We start from the raw sequence: 20,602 nt of genomic DNA, 5'->3' as shown, positions 1-20,602 counted from the left end.
GTAGACTCCAGACCATTACAATAGCACCAGCCACAGAAGTATAGGCCTAAATGCAGAAACAGAAGCCTATACTGTAGAACCACTCTGTTGTAGAGACACACTACTCTTATTCTTTGTGTAAACATCACACATTTTGGATGAGTGCGTTAGGCTTAGACAGTAGACAGTCTGCTGTTCCACACCTCTTGCTTACTTCCCACGTCCCACTGGAGTATTTGCTGTGTTGTTCTTGGACGCAGGCCGCATGTTCACCTCTGTCACATCGTGCTCTCCCTCTCTCCTCCATCTGTCCCGCGCTGCCACTCACCGTTTCTTACCAAGCTGTTGCCCAGAGTTGCTGTTGCCCAGAGTTGCCTTTCCAACGTCTCTGTTGCTTGACGTGCTGTCGCGCCCAAGTCTGGAACTGTTCATTATCTCCACGAAAAATAACTGCGAGCACCGCCTGCATCATTGGAAGTGACAGTCTCATTTCCTGCTCCTTTTCTCTTAAGCACAATGCGCACATTATTGGCATTTCTAATTATAAATGCACATACTGAGGGAACAGACGCTGGGCCAAGATTATTCTGTTTGATTCAAGGCTTTATATAACTTTGCCCTATAGTTTATTAAAGATGAGCTTTGTAACTTCTGCTTGGGGTTTCCACCTGCTTGTCTCCACTGAAATGTCCTGGAAGGTTCTGCTCTATGGCAATAAATTAAATATGATGCATTTATTCCAGGTGTTTTTATTGCTCAAAAATACTTTGAAAAACACACTGATTGTGAGCAGGTTGCTTCTCCCCTGACCTGACTCGTGCCTTGACCTGGCTCCATGTAAGCTCCATGTAGGCTCCATGTAGCAGTGAGATCTCCATGAGGACAGGCAAAGGCAGACCGCCAAATAGAAAAGTGGCATTGTAAATATGAAGAATTGTAGTGAAAGAAAAAAGCCGCTGGATTTGTATAAAAATAACATCGAAAGCGGGTTGCGTGTAATAAAATTATGTTTAGGCTTTGAAACGTATTCAATATCCTCCACACCTGTTCTTTTCACATCACAAACATAACTTTGTCATGTTGTCCAAATGTGACTAAATCATGCTGAATGCCCATATTTATCTTATGTGACTTGAGCATGAAATTTAACTTTTTCATGGTGTTTTTTTTTTTATTATTTGATTCAAAATTCTACAAAATTATATCTAAGCCTGCATAAAATATCAAATGTCCTTAAAAGGTAAAAAAAAAAAAAAAAAAAAGTACACAAAAAGGATCTTTAGTTTTCCAGAGTCTTGTATTGTCTAAAATGAATCAAACACACAGAACAAGAGGCACAGGTACAGGGACAGCCTGTCTGAAGATGGACAGTGTGTGGACTTATGAAGAAGCTCTAGTCTCTGCCTGTGGAGAGAGGAATGCCACATGATTATCATGATGACCAGTCCAGGACAAATCACAGTGAACAATACGGAATGTGAAGACAGAATACTCACCCTGTGATTTTCTTAAACCTTCTCAATAGGCATTTGGTAACAGGTCGGGCATCGGGTACAAACCCTGTAGATACAAGTGATGATACATTTTCACTACGGACTATGTGTTCTTCATCTGTGGCCTGTGTTTTGATATGTCTTTTTCTGAAAGATACAGGGATTTTATAATGTCACTCCTTTTTTTTAACTGATGCACTATTTGCAAAATTATGATGTACAAAATCACTAAACAACAAGTATATTATGTGTTAGCTTACCCACAGCTGGAGCACAGAGCTCTGGACATCACTCTTTGTTTGCAGACTCTGTGGGAGCAACACATTCAAATGTTAGAACAATTGTCACACTTGTAGAAGGACTCTGGGCAGTTATGCGAACAATTTGTTTCATGGAGACAAGCCTGACATTAACTTTAATTTCAAATAAAGCAAATACAGAAATATGTTTACAATGATTACATTCTATGTGAGAAAGCATTTAAATCTTTGAAAAGTCTTACCTCCAAAGCACAGTCGTCATGTTTCGACACTGCAGTGCACTCTGCTCCTGTAACTGCCTAACTCTTTAAAATTACATGTGAATTTTCCCTCCAAAAGTTTTGGGGAGGGGAATTTCCAAGGGAGGAGCTTCACCACAAATGATAGCAAAGTCATGTTTTCTCAGCCTGATTAAAACATGCAGATTTAACATCAGCCACAATCAATCGACCTTTGTAAGACTTAAGGATGTTGGACAGAGAATCATGAAAAGTAAAATTGTTGTAAAAGTTGTGTTTGCAATCTGAGCAACCCTTCTCAGGCTATTTTTTTCAGTGTGTGAATAAGGTTTCCTGAAAATGCAACTGAGCACATTGCAACAAAAATGTATGTAATATTTTGTGTAAATTGTTCCTAATTTTGGGTGTAGCCTCAGAGACTGTCCAGGCTGTGACTGCTGACAGCTGTCTCCTTTTGGGAATAAACTCTCTCTCCAGATGCATCTGATGCTTTCACGATTATTCATAAAGCCACTGTGCACACTGTCCTACAGTTTGCTTTTGAGATACCAGTGTGCAGGGGAACTCATTAGACAAAAGGTGGGTACAGTGCTGCTAAAAATAGATACAGGTGATGCAAGCGAGGGTCTCCCGTTGAGCTAATGCCCTGAGCCGTCTGTTGCGGTTCAGGGAGGGATAAATCCTCGACCCTCGTGTCCATGTGAGCTTGGCTAGTCCTGTGTGTCCCAGTCTGGATAAAAGCAGATTCATTGGCTGCTCTAGAAAAGAATGGAATTAATATTTAGCTCAGGACAGGAGCTGAGACCCTTCTTTGTAACTGCTCTCACGGGTGCTCTCCTCCTCCACCGCTCCACCGTAGCTTATCTGTCTCGTTCCCTTTTTGACTTCTGCACTTAATAGGCAAATGTGGTACGCATGGTTTAGACCAAATTGCGCTGTCATCTTTTTTTCTTTTCTTCTTTTTTGCATTTGAGTCAGGTCCCGTGTGTGTAATGCTAAGCAGGCAGCAGTAGACAAGAAGAGGAAGCCATGCGTAAAATAAAGATATTTAAAATCAAAACTGTTTTTGACACCTCCCAGACAGGCTTTAGAGCAGCTCAGTGAGAGGGAGATTAAATTAAAAAAACAATGTATTAGCTGAAACAGAATAGTGTAATGACGCCCTGATTTAGTCTAAAGTGTGAAATGTCAGAGGTGAGGCGACCTGGAAGTGCAGCAGTTAATTAAGAGCTACAAGAGAAGCTGTCTCCAAGCTCCAAACAGAACAAACGGCTGGTTCACTGCAGTCAGACATGGAGAGCTGGGATTCATTTAGCTCCCATTGACAAATGTGGCTCATGCACCATACATTTTTAATTGTTCTCGAAGGCATAACAACATCAGCCAATCACTGGTCATCCCTAAACCATGGCAGCTGCAACAACAAGGGTGCCAGTGTAGTAGTAGTGTAGTGTAATTATACCTATGATATTAATTACAGCTAACTATAATTTGAAAAATAAGCTACATAAGCCTAAAGATATATCGGCATAGAATCCTAAGAGGGGTTTAGGGCTCCAAACAAGATTTCAAATCCCATGTAAAGAAACCATGTGCCCCTATGGAGTACAGCAGTTATGTTATAGGCTGTATAAATACACAACGTTTTCTGAATATGTTGGCAAAGTCCATTCAGTTAAACACTTGTTTACAATCAATGTTGAGGCAATGTTGTCCACAGAAAGCTTCATATGGCAAATTCAAATGAGGAGAGAACAACCGACTCTTGTTGTAAAAATGATTCTTTAATATGGAACAAAATCAGAGCTCAGCTCCAAGACTCCGCCCACCCAACACACTCAGTAACACTGATGGGTGGAGGAGAACAAGAAAATCAACCAATAAGATCACAGTCTGCTCGGCCAAAAATCAGGAGAGGCACAAAAACATGGAACGCAAAACCCAAGTGCTACTGGTCAGTATCTCCAAGACATCCTCCATCTTTAGACCTACACCACAGGGATAAGTCTGCTGCTGCCTCCCAGGGCTAGCACCTCACACCAACAACCCACCTCTTTATCACTCCCACTAGTCACACTGACCCCTAGAGGCAGAACAAATTAGCACGAGGTCTGGAGGAGCAGCTGGACTAGTATGTGGTATATAGAGGGGCTTAAACACAGAGTAAAATGGTTATTAACATGGCTCCAGGTAAAGACATCTGTGCTCTGGCCCCTCTGCTGTTTAGCTTATGTTACCTCGAATCTGTTTAGTTACATGGTTTTTATATAGTGGAATGTTTGAAGTTTTGGAAATGCATCTTTAGGCCTTTTTGGAAGGAGGATGTCAATGGAAGAGAGCCCAGTATGAACCCACTACTATCCTAACACGGGACATCAACAGAAGTACTACACAGATATGTACAGAGCAACCAAGCAACACATTGGAATACTGAGTAATAAACTTGGTGCGGGAGATAGGGAAGGTAAGAATAGTCCACTACAAATGCACAAACGCCACACCTCCATTTTGTAGTTGGTCCTATCATTAAGGCTTGTCTCTTGCTCATGCTACATAGAGTAAGTCACACAATGTGCTTGTCAAATATGGCTGCTTTGTCTTTATGTGTACACTGTATGCTGGCAGCTGCTCTCCTCTGGGCTGGTTTGGAAATTACAAAAGACATAACAGAATACATCAATCAGACATAAGATTATTATCACCTTTTAAAAGTTTGTTGATTTATTGACACAATTTTCAAGTCTGATCAAATCTTGCTAATTTTATTCTGCACGGAATGAATAACCCACACAATTATACATGTCATTATAAAGACAAAATAATTTTTTTTCCATGTAATTTGTCATAATGTGATGGTCGATTGACGTAAGTGAGGGACAAAGTAGATATTGCGTATATGCTAAATTTAAATCTGAACTCTAGGGAAAAAACAAAAAGGTCTTTTTAAACTGTAATGTGGTGACTGCTAATGGATCAGGGATTGGAGATAGATTAGAAAAGCATGGATTACAGGGAAATTAGACTCTGGTTGTGAGGTATTAGTAGCTGAATGGGAGACTAAATGAACAATTGAGTAGACGAATTGGAAATCTATACTTGGTGGAGGATTAAAATTAAGCGCGGTAATGAAGAAGCAGTGTGGTGTGCCCAAGAGGAGAAAGAAGGCCACTGCCAGCTTGAGCTCACACAAAATCCTCCTGTATTTTAGCACGCACTTCGTAACATGACACACTACAACAGAGAAGAGGAGGGAGTATAGAAAGAGGAAGGAAGAGGAGTAGGGGTGTTGTCGGGGGCTAGGCACTGCACAGAGATCACTATTACTACCATAGACAGACATACACCTAACGGTCACTACGGTGTTACAGGGTCCCTGGTCTGCGTTCCCATGCACTCTCCTGGCTGCCAGAACCTCGCTGTGTCTCGGGTCAAGATCAGAAAAAACAACAAATAAACCAGTCAACAAACAAACAGACGGTAAAAGTAACACATTTAGATTTCCACTGGCCTATAAAAATAAAATAAACCCAAAATACGTAGAATAGAAAATTGAAGCCAGTGGCACCAAGTTTTACAGAAATAAATTTGTCAATAACTGGCTTTTGAACAGCTCTACGCTTTTTCTTTTAGTCTACCAAGTATATACTATTAACCTTACCAGGCAGCTAAAATCTATACAGTACTGTCTTTTCATATATTTATAGATATTTATACACTATACAAAGTTGGCAAAAATACATAAATAAATACAATAAATTAGATTGTACACATCACAATTGTGTGTTTTTTAAGTTAGGGCACTCTTTGTTGAAGAGGCTGGCCATAGCAAGTCAAAAAAGGAAGGAGGAAACAAGAGTGGTACCCTCGACATCCCCGCAGTGCAGAGGACTCAGTGTTAGTTAGTTAGTTAGTATGGCGTTGGATCAGTTCATTGTATTGCTTCTTACCTACCTGATCAAGAAATGTTATGGCAGAGAGTTAGAGGATGCTCTAACTGATGTTTATTTACAAGCAGCAACAGTGAAACAAAAGCTAGGGAGTAGGTTTCAGTGCACTGACTGTCCATGTATTTTACTGTGCCAGATGGATTCAAGCCAGGGCACTACTGTTCTCCTATCTGCAGATCCATAGCAAAATATCATAACTAAGCCCCAGTCCAGTTCAGTCTGCAGACAGCAGTAGAAGTACTATCGCACTGATAAGCCTGCAATGTACACAGGCCTGGGTAGATACTACATAAGGCTGGAGCGGAGCATATGGATAAGGGCGAAGTAGGTGGAGAGACACCTGCTGTTAGGATAAACTGGACTTCAGCCCTGCACGCTCCCTGGAAGCTCCCAGGCAGAACATGTTGAAAAGGCACAGGGCAGGTTTTTGGATATACTATAGATTTGAACAAACTCCATGTTTTCAAAACGTTGGAACAAAAAGTAAATAAGTAGAATGCATAAGTATGGGCATTTTGTAATTCTATGATATTTACAACAAATATTGAGACATATGAAGCGTAAGGCAATTATTGCGTAGGTCAGGTTAGTGCTGTTTTTTGTTGACCCTACTTTGACCAATTCCAAATAAACAATAAATATTTCAACTATTGTCTATTTTAAATAAGTGTTCCATTATAAAAACAAGTTACTTTGAGTTAAGATTTGCACAAAATTGCATCCTGTACTTATTTACACATTGTTCCAACTTTACTGAATTGGAAAGTATGTGTTTTTAGGATTAAAGTGTAAATTTTTTTTACCCCAAACCCTGACACTTTAAATTTGGTTTCAGCAGTAATCCTCAGATTGCTTTCAAGTTTTAACACAGCATATCCTACGTCAGGTCACTTGTGCTTATTAGAAGGATTCAAAAGATGAAAAGTAGGTTTTCACAGCTAAAAGCATGGCTTCCAGCAGAGCAGTAATGACTCCGAGTTTAACCAACCACTAAATTCAATGAGGAAGGCTGCATCAGTGTCAGGACAGGGCCAATCCTGTCTAACACAATGGCATTACAGTAAATCCCCAAGCCTTTGAGCAAACAGGCTGAAAGAGAACACAGCCAACCCACCATCTCACTGTGGTGGTCAAGGATTCAGAAAATATACAGTGAAGATCTGATTCTTTCATGTTGGTGACAGTCCAGGAACATCTGTGGAGAACCAGTCACCTTACCACAATATCTGCACCATAAGGGGAGCAATAATAGGCTGCTTGATTATTTAAATATTCATAGCAAGTTATTTTTGTTGCAATGTATTAGGCCTAACTATAATTCATGGTAAAATTATCGTGATTGTTGCTGAAGTAAAGGAATACTAATAAAATTCACGTGGATGAAGAGATGAAATACAGCTAGATAACACCATTTTTCTTTTTTTTTTTCTCTAAATGACATCATCATAAGGGGACTGGTTCCTTTCTGGGGTGATGGTGAGGTGTTCCTGAAACCTTGGCAACTTTAAAAGTTAAACAGGCTACTAGGTCTTCACATGGCAGGCCACGTAGAGACTAGCACTCAGTCCTGTAGGGAAAGGGCAGGGATGGATGTGGCAGTGATGCTACAGTGGCACAGGGCTGGGGTGGGTAGCACTCCTTCCTTTTTGAGGATGACTTGGCCTGACCTCACCACACCTTCAACAAAAAATACAGCAGACATCAAAAGCCCTTATTCAAGAAGGGCAGATATAATCAGCGTCAACATCACCACTTTAGATCATGAGATAGCATTTGTTTTCTTCATCCTTTTAAGTGACAAATGAAAACTCTGCTTACAACAAATATTTCCAACAACGATATTTACATAAAGTTCTCAAAAACAGAAGATCTCTTAGTACATCGTAATAAATAAAGAAACACAAAAGCAAACACATACACACTGACCAACAATCAAAAGTGAACTTAACAAAAATTATTGTTATCAATATTTATTCTATTACCATTCACCCTGATTGGGAGAAGTAGCATTGGTGTTGCACCAGATGCATTCAAAAACTGAACGAGTGAGTTGAGGAAAGCCTTGGTCTGATCTGTCACTAAATGAATTAATAAGTAGATGACCCAGGAGACGACATGGTTTGGTAATGAGATGATTGAACCAAAATCCATGCATGCACTCACACACAACTTTCAAATATATGGTAATTTAGCACTGCACTACTTTTAACTAAAGAAGGATCCAAACAGCTGAGTCACTGAGGACTTCCTATGTTGGACAATAGAATGAAAGACAATAAAAGTAGCTATAATCCCTGCAAAAACAAGTGACCTCTTCAACCAATAAAGCTATAGTTTATGTAAAAAGCAAACTCAGAACACAAGGCAGTCAAATAGAGGACGATCATGATCCCCACAACAATTACTATATCTTTATATCTGGGCTTTACGCTCTTGCAAGGCTAAAAGTAGGCTACGCAGCCATAGGCAGCAGGAGATCCGGAGATCATCAGGCAATTTCAGAGTTTAAAGAGGTCGATGATAACGTACTAAGAAATAGGAAGTTTTGAATCTAATTCTAATAACATCTACACTAAAGTATATACATTTATGTGAATTAGCCTATAAGTGACCATGTATTGCCAATCATAACTGCATATATATGTACTTTGTATATTGTACCTTATTTGGCACATCTTTTGCTATTTTTTTGCCACTGTACAGTGATTATTTTAAATGTTATTACCATTTTTTGCTCTTTGTTATTTTATTGTGCAAGCTAGTTATTTCCCTTGTGGATCAATGTACTTTGTCTAAGTTTAATATTGATGGGCACAAACAAAACTATTTTATCAATTTCTAAAGGTTGGTAATGTTGTAGTTATAAGCAGGAAATCTGCCAAGATTATATTAATTTGTGAAAGCTTTAATTCAGTGGCAGTTCTGGCAAATGGACTGTAATTATCAGACAGTAATTATCGGTACCTTCAGCAGCCACTTAGCTCTGTCACCAAATGTATGATTTAAGTCTTATGTGTAAAATACAGCAGTTAGTAATCTGGGCTAAAACTCAGTCTGAGCCAGATTGGCTTTGAAGGTCAGAGATGACAGAACAGGTACAAACAAAATGCAATAAGTTTAGAGGTGTGGGACAGGTGGCAGCAGCATAAGAAAAGGGGGATTTAGAAATTGTTTTCTCCATTATACTGTTTGGCCTAAGTCTCATCATCCACTTAATGCCACTGCAGTTTGATTATTGGCAAAGAAACAATATCAGGTTTGGGACTTGATTTTACGGAGTGAGAAACTTTCTGAACACAGGTTATAAATGCCATGACTTTATGTCAAGTGTTTTTACTGTATAGCAGGCATGGCATGATGGGAGCACATCATTAAAGAGCAGGTGTTCATGCTTTTTCTAATTAGTACCTGCGGTAAATATTTTTAATATTTGTGTTCAGTTAACGGTCACCCTTGTGGAAAAAGAGTAGCAAAAAAAAGTATGTTTATGTATTTATTTGTTTATTTATTTATTTTGTTCAAAATGTCAATGTTTTAATGAAATGAGTAGTCTAAATGCACTTTAAATTGGAAAGGATTTCTGCATAAAACTACTGACAGATTGTCCATTGTCCACATTTAGAGCCAAAATTAAAATCAGTATGGAAGCTGTCTAAATTTACTTCAAGAAAAATATTTATACCAGTTGGTTATTTTGGGACAATTTTAAGCCACTCTGACCTCTGCCAGGAAGACATAGTCAAGGAGGTCTGAGCAGGAAAAAATTGCTCTTTTCTGACCACCTAATGGGGGTGTAATGTGCTGTGACACTCTAGGCAGAGGCTGTCAAAACAGTGGGCTCTGTTCCACCACTGGCCCATTGTTCTGAGAGGTGCTGGACTGGATCAGTGCATCAAAGCGTCCAGCACCGGCCCCACATGAGCTCACACTGTCCAGATGCCCCGCTAGGACCCGGCTTTCAGAGGACTAACCCGCCTCAGATTAGGAGAAACAATACAATGCACAATCACACTTTACTGCCCCAAACAGAAAAGCAAACCATGAAAAATAATATCAGTATGAAGCATATGGCATAATATATTAAGGTTGAAAAGGGTTATACAATTGTTACTGAGGCAATCGCAAGGTGCAGTATTTAAATTGAGCTGAATCTTTTCATACCAAGTACCACTTCAGAAAAGATATGATGTTAAGGTTAATACAAATTAACTCCTGACCATCTCATCTCACTAGATTGAATACAACATGGAGGATTTTTTTACCACAGCTAAACCAGAATAGAATCTAAACAAAAACGCATGGGACAAAACATCTGGGCAGCAATAAATCAATATAATAACCACAGACAAGTCAGGCTCTGAACCAAAAAGAATAGATAAATGAAAAATAAATGCTATAAAAGATCATTTTACAGAGTGAGAGTTTTGTTCCTCCCAGCCTCCTGCCTACGTGCCTTTTTGGAAAGTCTGCCTTATATTTACTAGTACATTACGTCAGTGCACCTGCTCTGCTGAAGGTCTGCTGCCTTTTAGTCACAACCTTATCCTCTTACATCTGTATGCTCTAAGGAAACTTGACACTTTAGGCATTATGGTGCACATTCACATCTCAGACTGGCCTATCCCTAAACATGGCCATCACAACTACCACTGTATAGCTAGCCTCATATAGACTCAATATAAACTCACAGTGCATTATGAAATGTGTATGATTACATTTAAATCTCAAAGCTATAGCAGCAGAGACAAATCAATATTTATTTCAGCGTCCAAAACATAGACACAGAGAATTAATTTGTCATTTTCTCTCACAATCATTCTTAAGTCACTGATTTATTGACTGATTAATAACGGCATGAACTTTGGTAAAAATACGTACAGAGCTCTAACTACAGCTCTAGCATGCAGCCCCAGCAAATTAATGTTAATACAAACATAATCAATAAATGAATCCTTGTGAAGTGTCGCTAAAGGAATACACAGACAGCCATGGCCACTTTCTTCATGCGATAGCCAACATTGAAACAGCGGCATTGAGATAATTTCTACCATTATAGTTTAGGTAAAACTTCTTCAACAAGGCCCATTATGTTAACAGACTGACCTATATTATTGACAGTCTGGCTATGCTTCCAATGTAGGGAGTATTATGCCTCCGATGATATAGATCACGATAACAAGGACTGAACTGGCAGTGTGGGGCTGGCACAGCACAGAAACCCATTTTCCTCTCCCTGAAAACTTAATATTTTCACCAAAAAGAGCCACACAAGCACTACCTCTACAAATGTGTTTTCTGACATACAGACTGCACATACATTTAAGAGGATGGGAGCCCTATCAACATCCTCCAATGCATGAAAAGCACAGACCAGACCATGGCATCCCCCTCTCTCACCCCTTCACATCCTTCTCCCTTTAAAATCCTCTACACAACATCAGAATTATTATTGTTATTACATTTGTCAAAAAAGTGCAGATAGATCTTCCCCGCAGTGCCATCATTCTGAAGGCCGGGCAGTAAAAGGAGGGTGGGGAAACAATGGCAGTAAGAAGAGCACAAGATGAGAAAGAGAAAAGAGAAGATTTCTGCCCAGGTTGCAATGCCCAAACAAACCAACACACACTCGCACATAACCACACACTCAACACAAGGGGCCACTACAGAGCAGAATTCATTGAATGTCACCAAAAACACACTTTGAAATGCGCAAAATGGCACCTGTTTTGTTTTTATGTGGATACTGTTGGAAGATTTGGTTGCTCCAGTTGGCGCTCCTGTGGGAAATGACATCATTGTATCATGGTTGATTCATGTGTGTTTTGTCAAATCATCTTCTGTTTTCTCTCTCCACATCAAGGCTATTTTGTTGGGAAAAGGAGAAAATCTGTAAAAGTCTTCCCGAATGTTGGAAAGTTCAGTTCAGTTCAGTTGTATTTTTTTTATTTATTTGTAAATAATCTCTATTTTGTTTGGAGCTACAGCACAGCACCCACAGCACACAGACGACGGGCAGGGGCTCAGAAAAAAGAGCGCAAGGGTTGTCAGTAATATTGTGCCAGAGGAGAAGAAAAAGGGAACAATAAAAGAAGAGAAAAGAGAGAAAAAGAGAGAGGGAGGAGAGGCGGTTTGGATGACTTCATTTGAGTTCAGCTGGTTTTGACACAAACTGAGTATTGATTGTTTTGGACAACTTCAGCCGAACAGTTAACTGGAATGAACACAGTGCACTTGAGACGAATGACAAGGCCTAGAGTGAGACTTTAAGATGGGACACAGCAAGTACAAGCCATAGACAGCATCAAAATGAGGGTCAATTAGGGGCAGGGGCAAGTAATGCAGAAAGCTCCCATACTGTGAATGCTACGTCTAATGTAAGGACAATTCTATATTAACCCAATGTATAATTTAAATTTTTGTGCAGATGGCACTCAGTAAAATAAATTAGGTTTGCCTCTGGTGTATCAAGGGCAGTACTGCATAAAAAACCCAAAGAAGGCTTCAAAAATGAACAATTTGTCACATGCAGAGGACAGACAGACAAACAGACAGTGTGAAACAGGGGGACCATAGCGAATGGATGTAAACAATGACATGGCAGTCTGAGGGGAGAAGGAGAGGGATAACCCAAAAGTAAAAGAGAGTTTAAAGGTTTAAGAGAGCAGATGGCTAATTGTACCCGTGTTTCGCAGCCTGGCAGCAAGTCAGTCTTGTGCATAAGGAAGGGAGCGAGAGTTTGGGGGTGGGCGGAGGAGGGGAAGGGCATTTGGGGTAAGCTGGGGCAGTGCGATCAGGCCTTGAGAGCGTGCCATTGGGCTACGTTAGTGCGCGGCCGAGCGAGCATGTCCTTCCAATGCTTCACCTCTGCTGGTCCACTCTTCCACGATAGGTAGATCTGCCACAGAAACAGAGCAGATGAAATGAGCATGAGAACTAGCTGTAGCTCATCAGGTGTTGTGTCGTTACCTTGCCGATGACATCATTGCGGCTCAGCCTGTCCTTGTCCATGACGGTGATGATGATGGTGGTCTCCCGGAGCACGTGGGCGGGGACATCAAACGGAAACGACTCGTTAAAGACTGGATTCAGACAGCGCTTCATTGTCACTGTCTTCTTCTTCTCTATTCGCTTGTCCTTGTGCATGAGCCACACTTTCACATAGGGATCTACACACCACAGACAAGGAGTCACAAGTGTTATACTATGGTAATAAGAATGGATTTAGTGTGTTTAGTGATTTTGTTGACATTCAAATTCTGGCACCACTTCATAATAATTGCATCTTAATTAGCCTTAATAAATCATGAACAAAGACTCAATTTATAATGAACAAAAAATGTATTTGTGAAAGATTCAGGGTTAGTAACTTCTTAATTGAGCGGTTAGGATCAGGCTATCCATTACTAACCCTTACTAACCTTACTACTAACTATTTGTTCATTATGAATTGAGCCTTTATTCATGCTTTATTAAGGCATGAATAAGTGAAGTTACTATAAAATGTTACTAAATTCTTTTTCTTTATTCTATTCACCCAGACTGCAGAAGACATGACATCGGCACATATCAACTGCCCAGTTAGAGGCAAACTTATTTTGTCCATAATACGTTGCATTTTCATTATTCAATGTTCAGATTCAGAAATCATGGGTGTAACATTCTCTATTTGTGCCATAACCAGAGCAATCTCACAGCAAACAGCAGTTTACACCGCTGCTGAGAAGATGAGCCCCCTGAAAGGCCACTCCAGGGGTCAGGTTTGTAATTATCCTCCTAATTGTGAAAGTCATTGAAGGCAGCAGGAGGCAGATACCTACTCTCAGCTCAAGGTCAAGATCTCCCAGAGCTGGGCAAAATACAAATGAGCAGATATTTATGGAAATAAGGCCTGGGATTTGTTCTGAGGCATTATCATATTCTGTAATGCTAACAGACACTTTTTTCTCTCTGCTCTAAAGCCTTTCACTGCGAGACCTGTTACTTTCTCACAAGTAGCGCCAGACTGAGCTGACAGAACTTTGGCTTTGGAGAGGCTGCAGATCCTCATAGATATACACAAAGGCAAAATGAGGTCGGGCGGGAAGCGTGTTCTGATGTAATGTCACCTCCACACTCTGCTTAGCCTGCAAGCCCGACATCTTTGTCCTTTTCACAGACATGGCAGCAACGATGTTTTGAATGCACAGTTATGGCAAGTGTGAAGCCGAGAGAACTCGGTGTCAAAAGACAGTTAGGCAGAGAAAGGCTAAACGGGCTTGAGCATACCTGAGGTGCCCCCGATGTCCATGGCTTTGAGATTGCGTGCTTTGATGATGTTCACAGTGATGGTGTTGGCAGTGGGGTTATAGCACAGAGACAGCAGCAGGTCTCCTCGCCGGCCCTGAGCGACACACACACAATGCACAGTGACTCATGCAGGCACATTCAAAATCAGGGGATAGAAAACTTAGTCATGACTCTGTCTCTTCCACTCTCAAGACAAATGCAGATGGCCACACTGAGCTCATTGCACACAAGAGCCACTAAAACAATTGTATCCTCTTTTTTTTTTTTTAAAGCTACCATTTCTAATTAGACTGGCCAACCTTGACCTACTGTATTCTCACATAAAACCACTAGATGCTATCTGTGTTACTGCTGTCTAATAGTGTGTCAGCTTTAGCCTGACAGAGCCTGACCACAGGTGAATTTGAACAATGGCCAGGTGAGGGGAAGGTGGGAGCAGGTTTCACATCTGCCATCTGCTGGTAGAAAAAAATCTAATAACTTTCCAGATGATTTTGAGGTTCACTATTTTATATTTTTTGTTTAGAAATAGTTGCGAAAACAATATATTTGGGTTTCAATTGAACCTAAAAATTGGCTTAGCATTGACTTGGAGTTGTACATGGTACACAAGATAAGTCTCAAAAACAAACATATTCTTGAGTTCCCCAACCTATGATTTATTTAAAGTGGGTAGTTAGTATTTCTTAAATTTCATGTTAAAGGTCAGTTGACTTTTGACCAGGGCTTAATTCACCAGGAACAAGCTGGAACAGGATCCGGTAACTGTCAGAGCGCATCCCAACAACTGTTTTCTTTGATCTGGTAAACAGATTGAAGTTATACCTTTATGCTTAAGGTCTTAAATAACATAAGAAAATAAACTCTCTGTTTTAGACAACATAAGCCTGCATTTTGTGAGCCATAGCCTATGTCTCATCTCCTCCACGCCGATTGATACCACATCACTGTCCCCCGTCAGTGAGAGTGTCCAGCCTGCTCCTGAGGCTCCTGTGCAGAGGGGGAGTTCTGAATATAAATTACAACTCACTTTTTTAATGAGTCAAAGTGGCAAAATGGGATTCATTTGTTCACGATATTAAATGAACTTTGACAACAGAGAAGCCAGACCAGTACTGAGGGAATCCGATAATGCAGCATTAGGACTAAATACAGATACAGCGTTACAGCGTTGTAAACAGCCTTGTGTGAACGGGCAGCTTTGCACCAACCCAGATCTGTTCCAGATCTGCTCCAGATCAGTTCGAAACTGTACCTGAGTCAGAATGAATATCCTGGTGTGACACATGTAAAAAACGCACTCTGACAAATAAAATGGCTTTTTATATGGCTTAGAATTGAGTAACATGATCTGTTACATTGTATTTTGGCATTTCTACTTACTCACCTATTATGTGTGTTCTGGTTTTGAGCTTGTATGGACACTGGTCACAAAACAGCTTTTTTCTGGCAACATCTGATTTACAAATGAAGCACTGCTTTTGACTTTTGTATATCCATCCATCCATTTTCTTCCGCTTATCTGGGGCCGGGCCGCGGGGGCAGCAGTCTAAGCAGGGACTCCCAGGCTTCCCTCACCCCGGACACGTCCTCCAGCTCCTCAGGTGGGACCCCAAGGCGTTCCCAGGCCAGCCGAGAGACATAGTCCCTCCGGCGTGTCCTGGGTCTTCCCCGAGGCCTCCTCCCGGTGGGACATGCCCAGAACACCTCCCTAGGGAGGCGTCCAGGAGGCATCCTGAGCAGATGCCCGAGCCACCTCAACTGGTTCCTCTCAACGTGTAGGAGCAGCGGCTCTACTCCGAGCTCCTCCCGTGTGACCGAGCTCCCCACCCTATCCCTAAGGGTGTGCCCGGCCACCCTGCGGAGGAAACCCATTTCAGCCGCTTGTATCCGTGACCTTGTCCTTTCGGTCATTACCCAGAGCTCATGACCATAGGTGAGGGTAGGAACGTAGATTGACCGGTAAATCGAGAGCTTCGCCTTCCGGCTCAGCTCCTTGTTTACCACAACGGACCGATACAGCGACCGCATCACTGCAGACGCTGCACCGATCCGCCTGTCAATCTCACACTCCATCCTTCCCTCACTCGTGAACAAGACCCCGAGATACTTGAACTCCTCCACTTGGGGCAGAGACTCACCACCCACCCGGAGAGGGCAAGCCACCTTTTTCCGGTCGAGAACCATGGCCTCGGATTTGGAGGAGCTGATTCTCATCCCAGCCGCTTCACACTCGGCTGCAAACCGCCCCAGTGCCTGCTGCAGGTCCTGGCTCGAAGAAGCCATCAGGACAACATCATCTGCAAACAGCAGAGATGAAATCCTGTGGTTCCCAAACCAGACTCCCTCCGATCCCTGGCTGCGCCTAGAAATTCTGTCCATAAATATAATGAACAGAACCGGTGACAAAGGGCCAGCCCTGGCGGAGTCCAACATGCACCAGGAACAGGTCTGACTTACTGCCGGCAATGTGAACACAGCTCCTGCTCCGGTCATACAGGGACTGGACAGCCCTTAGCAAAGAGCCCTGGACCCAATACTCCCAGAGCACCCCCCAAAGGACACCGCAAGGGTCATGGTCGAATGCCTTCTCCAGATCCACAAAACACATGTGGACTGGTTGGGCAAACTCCCATGAACCCTCAAGGACCTGATGGAGAGTATAGAGCTGGTCCAGGGTTCCACGACCAGGACAAAAACCACACTACTCCTCCTGAATTCGAGGTTCGACTATCGGTCGGATTCTCCTCTCCAGTACCCTGGAATAGACCTTACCAGGAAGGCTGAGGAGTGTGATTCCCCTGTAATTGGAACACACCCTCCGGTCCCCCTTCTTATACAGAGGGACCACCACCCGGGAGTCCCACGAGCCAACAAGGCTCGATAGGACTCCTTCTTCAGTTTGACGGCATCCCTTACTTCCGGTGTCCACCACTGGGTTCGAGGATTGCCGCCATGACAAGCACCGCAGACCTTACGACCACAACTACGAGCAGCCGCATCGACAATAGAGGTGGAGAACATGGCCCACTCAGAGTCCATGTCCCCAGCCTCCCCCGGCATCAAGGAGAAGCTCTCCCGGAGGTGGGAGTTGAAGACCCCTCTGACAGAGGGCTCCGCCAGACGTTCCCAGCAGACCCTCACGATGCGCTTGGGCCTGCCAGGTCTGTCCGGCTTCCTCCTCCGCCAGCAGATCCAACTCACCACCAGGTGGTGATCAGTTGACAGCTCAGCCCCTCTCTTCACCCGTGTCCAAGACACGGTTGGAGGTCAGATGACACGACAACAAAGTCGATCATTGACCTCCAACCTAGAGTGTCCTGATGCCACGTGCACCAATGGGACACCCTTGTGCTCGAACATGGTGTTTGTTATGGACAAACTGTGACTAGCACAGAAGTCCAATAACAAAACACCACTCGGGTTCAGATCAGGGAGGCCATTCTTCCCAATCACGCCCCTCCAAGTGTCACTGTCATTACCCACATGGGCATTGAAGTCCCCCAGGAGAACAACGGAGTCCCCAGTTGGTGCACTGTCTAGTACCCCTCCCAGGGACTCCAAGAAGGCCGGGTACTCTGCACTGCTGTTTGGCCCGTAGGCCGACACGACAGTGAGAGACCTGTCCCCGACCCGGAGGCGCAGGGACGCGACCCTCTCGTTCCCCGGGGTGAACTCCAACACGTGCCGGCTGAGCTGTGGGGCAATGAGCAAGCCCACACCAGCTCGCCGGTGTCCCCGCGGGCATCGCCAGAGAAATGGAGTCCAACCCCTCTCAAGAAGTTGGGTTCCAGAGCCCAAGCTGTGCGTGGAGGTGAGGCCGACTATATCTAGCCGGTAACGCTCAACCTCCCGCACAAGCTCAGGCTCCTTCCCCCCCAGCAAGGTGACATTCCATGTTCCCAGAGCTAGTCTCCATGTCCGGAGATCTGGTCGTCGAGGTCCCCGCCTTCGACTGCCGCCCAGATCTCTCTGCACCCGCCCCTCATGGCTCCTCTCGCAGATGGTGGGTCCACGGGAGGACGGCCCCACGTCGTTTCTTCGGGCTGGGCCCGGCTGGGCCCCGTGGGGAAAGGCCCGGCCACCAGGCGCTCGCTGTCGAGCACCCACCCCAGGCCTGGCTCCAGGGTGGGGCCCCGGTAATGCCAGTCCGGGCGACGTGAACGGCCTTGTTGTTCTTTTCTTCATGATAGGCTTCTGAACCGCCCTAGTCAGACCCGTCTCCCAGGACCTGTTTACCATGGGTGACCCTACCAGGGGCATGAAGCCCCCAACAACATAGCTCCCAGGATCATTTGGGTGCTCAAACCCCTCCACCACGTTAAGGTGGTGGTTCATTGACTATACTTTTGTATAGTCAATGTATATTATTAAGGAAAGTCCAATACGGGCTTTTTTCAGTACAAACAAATATTTTCTTGCACTTGTAGTCAATAATTGTTATTTGCTGATAACACTATCAAAATTTTAAAATCAATAGCAAGCTCCACAAATTGAAGCGCAGTTGAGTTAACTTTTCCCCTTTGTAACATGATTCTCTTTTCTATAAAAATATAATTATGCAGATGTGAAACTATCCTTTACGTCCACTGCTTTAGAGGAAAGTGTGAATGAAAATAACAGTATTAACAGATGCCAGTGGTGGGTGCCCTTACGCTGCCATCACTGCAGGGCTTGAGTTCCTTCCAGAAGGTCTTCATCTGGCCCAGCTCCACCTTGTTGAGGGGGATGGACACCTCTCCAATGGGGTCATTCCGACTGAAGCGGTCATAGTCCAGCACCTGCAGGTACAGAGTCCGCTCCCTGACCTTCTCATAAGGGAAACCTACAACACACATGGAGGATCACACACACATGAGCGGCAGAATTAAAATAAAACTTCAGCATATACAATGATCCATTTTGATTTGTGAATTGATGGGAAAAATACACATAAATATAAGTACTGTTGTTATTATATATTTAATTTTTAAACAATAAATTAACTTTGTAGTCTTTTTAACATTTGATAATGGTAAGAATATCAAGAATAATATTAATGCTTTAAAAAGTTTTAAATAAAACAACCAAAATAACACATTTGTGTATGACTGTAATAACTAAACCAGCAGAAACTAAAGTGCTGTGGATTGTTTTAATGACTTGGTGGTGAAATGAAGGACATGGAGAAGCTGAGGTGGCAGATAGTTCTACTGCTGCGGTGGAGATGGAGTGGATGATGGTTTGGGTGAGAAGAAAAGATTGTGATTGGATGATATTAAGAAACAGTCTTCTTGTTGAATTTATGCTTCTGCTACATTTCACCATACATTGCAGTTTGTTTTGGCTCAGTCTAACCTTTTAACACATTTTGTAAGACTGAGCCAGTACTTTGATGAATAAAGCCAAGGTCAAAGGTCATCACAATAAAGTTAAAAGGCCAGCAGCATTTTCACAAACTTTATGCATGCGTCACAAAACCAATACTGTTGATTTATCAAGTGTATGGTCTATTGTTCTAAGTGCTGGCAGCACTGTGAGCCATTTTGGAAACTGTTTGGACTTTGTTTCTGTGGCACTGTCAGTGGTGCACAGTGATCATAATGAAACACAATGAAACACATTGAGATCATACAGGGCTCTGGCACTTGGCTGCGAGTCTGTGGGCCTAACATTCAGCAGCTGGAGTTTGATGACTTCCACTATTATCACATTATCAATCATAAATGTGTTTGTGTTACAGCACTAAATATTAATTTTTATGTAGGGTTATATGGCATTCATAAGGGTAAGGTGTGGCTTTGTAATATTGTTTAATGCTACAGAAATTATTTTACCATTAAATCACTTTTGTTTTATACACTTTTTCCTATTCCTTCTACCTTTCTCTCCTGCCAGAGCTTAAAAGGTTGCTAACTGAGTTTTTCTACTATGTTCTAGGTCTCTAATAAGGCTATTTTTAGAATTTGAAGCAGAACACTAAGCTATTATTAAAATGATTGATTCAAGAGTTTGCCTGATATTTGACCATACTCTCATTGGTCCTTCTGGTTAAAAAACATTAGATTAGAGAATCAATACCTCTTAAAATGTCCATTAGGTAAATAAAAGGCATGGAGCTTTGAGCGTAATTCAACACCAGGCTAAAATAATGTATGCTGCTAACTAATCTAAACTAGAATCTCAACATCTCGGAGTACAATGTTTCCTTGGACATCTAAAGCCTGGAGGTGACTTTGCAGTTCTATTGATCTCTTTATCTCAACAAAATATATAACGAAATGTCAAGTGCTATTGCATTTCTTTATCAGTGGACAGGACAATGACAAAGTGTGATAAATGCAAATGGGGGAGGATTTGGGGCGCTATGTAGAAATGTCAATCATATAAAAATAAGATGTTAAAAGGGAAGTGGAAAT

At 42.4% G+C, this 20,602-nt stretch overlaps 1 protein-coding gene across 1 annotated transcript in view; it reads right to left on the bottom strand.

Moving 5' to 3' along the window:
- Positions 1-11,864: 11,864 nt before the first annotated feature.
- The window catches only part of syt7a (synaptotagmin VIIa), a 90,762-nt gene continuing 82,024 nt past the window's right edge, over positions 11,865-20,602 (bottom strand). The window contains exons 6-9 of the mRNA XM_033967455.2: positions 18,860-19,029; positions 14,184-14,298; positions 12,885-13,084; positions 11,865-12,813 (exon numbers count right to left, since the gene is read on the bottom strand). Of these exons, the coding sequence (XP_033823346.1) occupies positions 12,709-12,813; positions 12,885-13,084; positions 14,184-14,298; positions 18,860-19,029 (590 nt within the window). The 3' untranslated portion in view covers positions 11,865-12,708. The remainder of the gene's footprint in view (positions 12,814-12,884; positions 13,085-14,183; positions 14,299-18,859; positions 19,030-20,602) is intronic.

Source organism: Periophthalmus magnuspinnatus, chromosome 6 (assembly GCF_009829125.3).
Source record: "Periophthalmus magnuspinnatus isolate fPerMag1 chromosome 6, fPerMag1.2.pri, whole genome shotgun sequence".
NCBI lineage: Eukaryota > Metazoa > Chordata > Actinopteri > Gobiiformes > Gobiidae > Periophthalmus > Periophthalmus magnuspinnatus.
The sequence above is the reverse complement of the archived record's forward strand: the minus strand, read 5'-3'. Positions and strand labels throughout refer to the sequence as shown.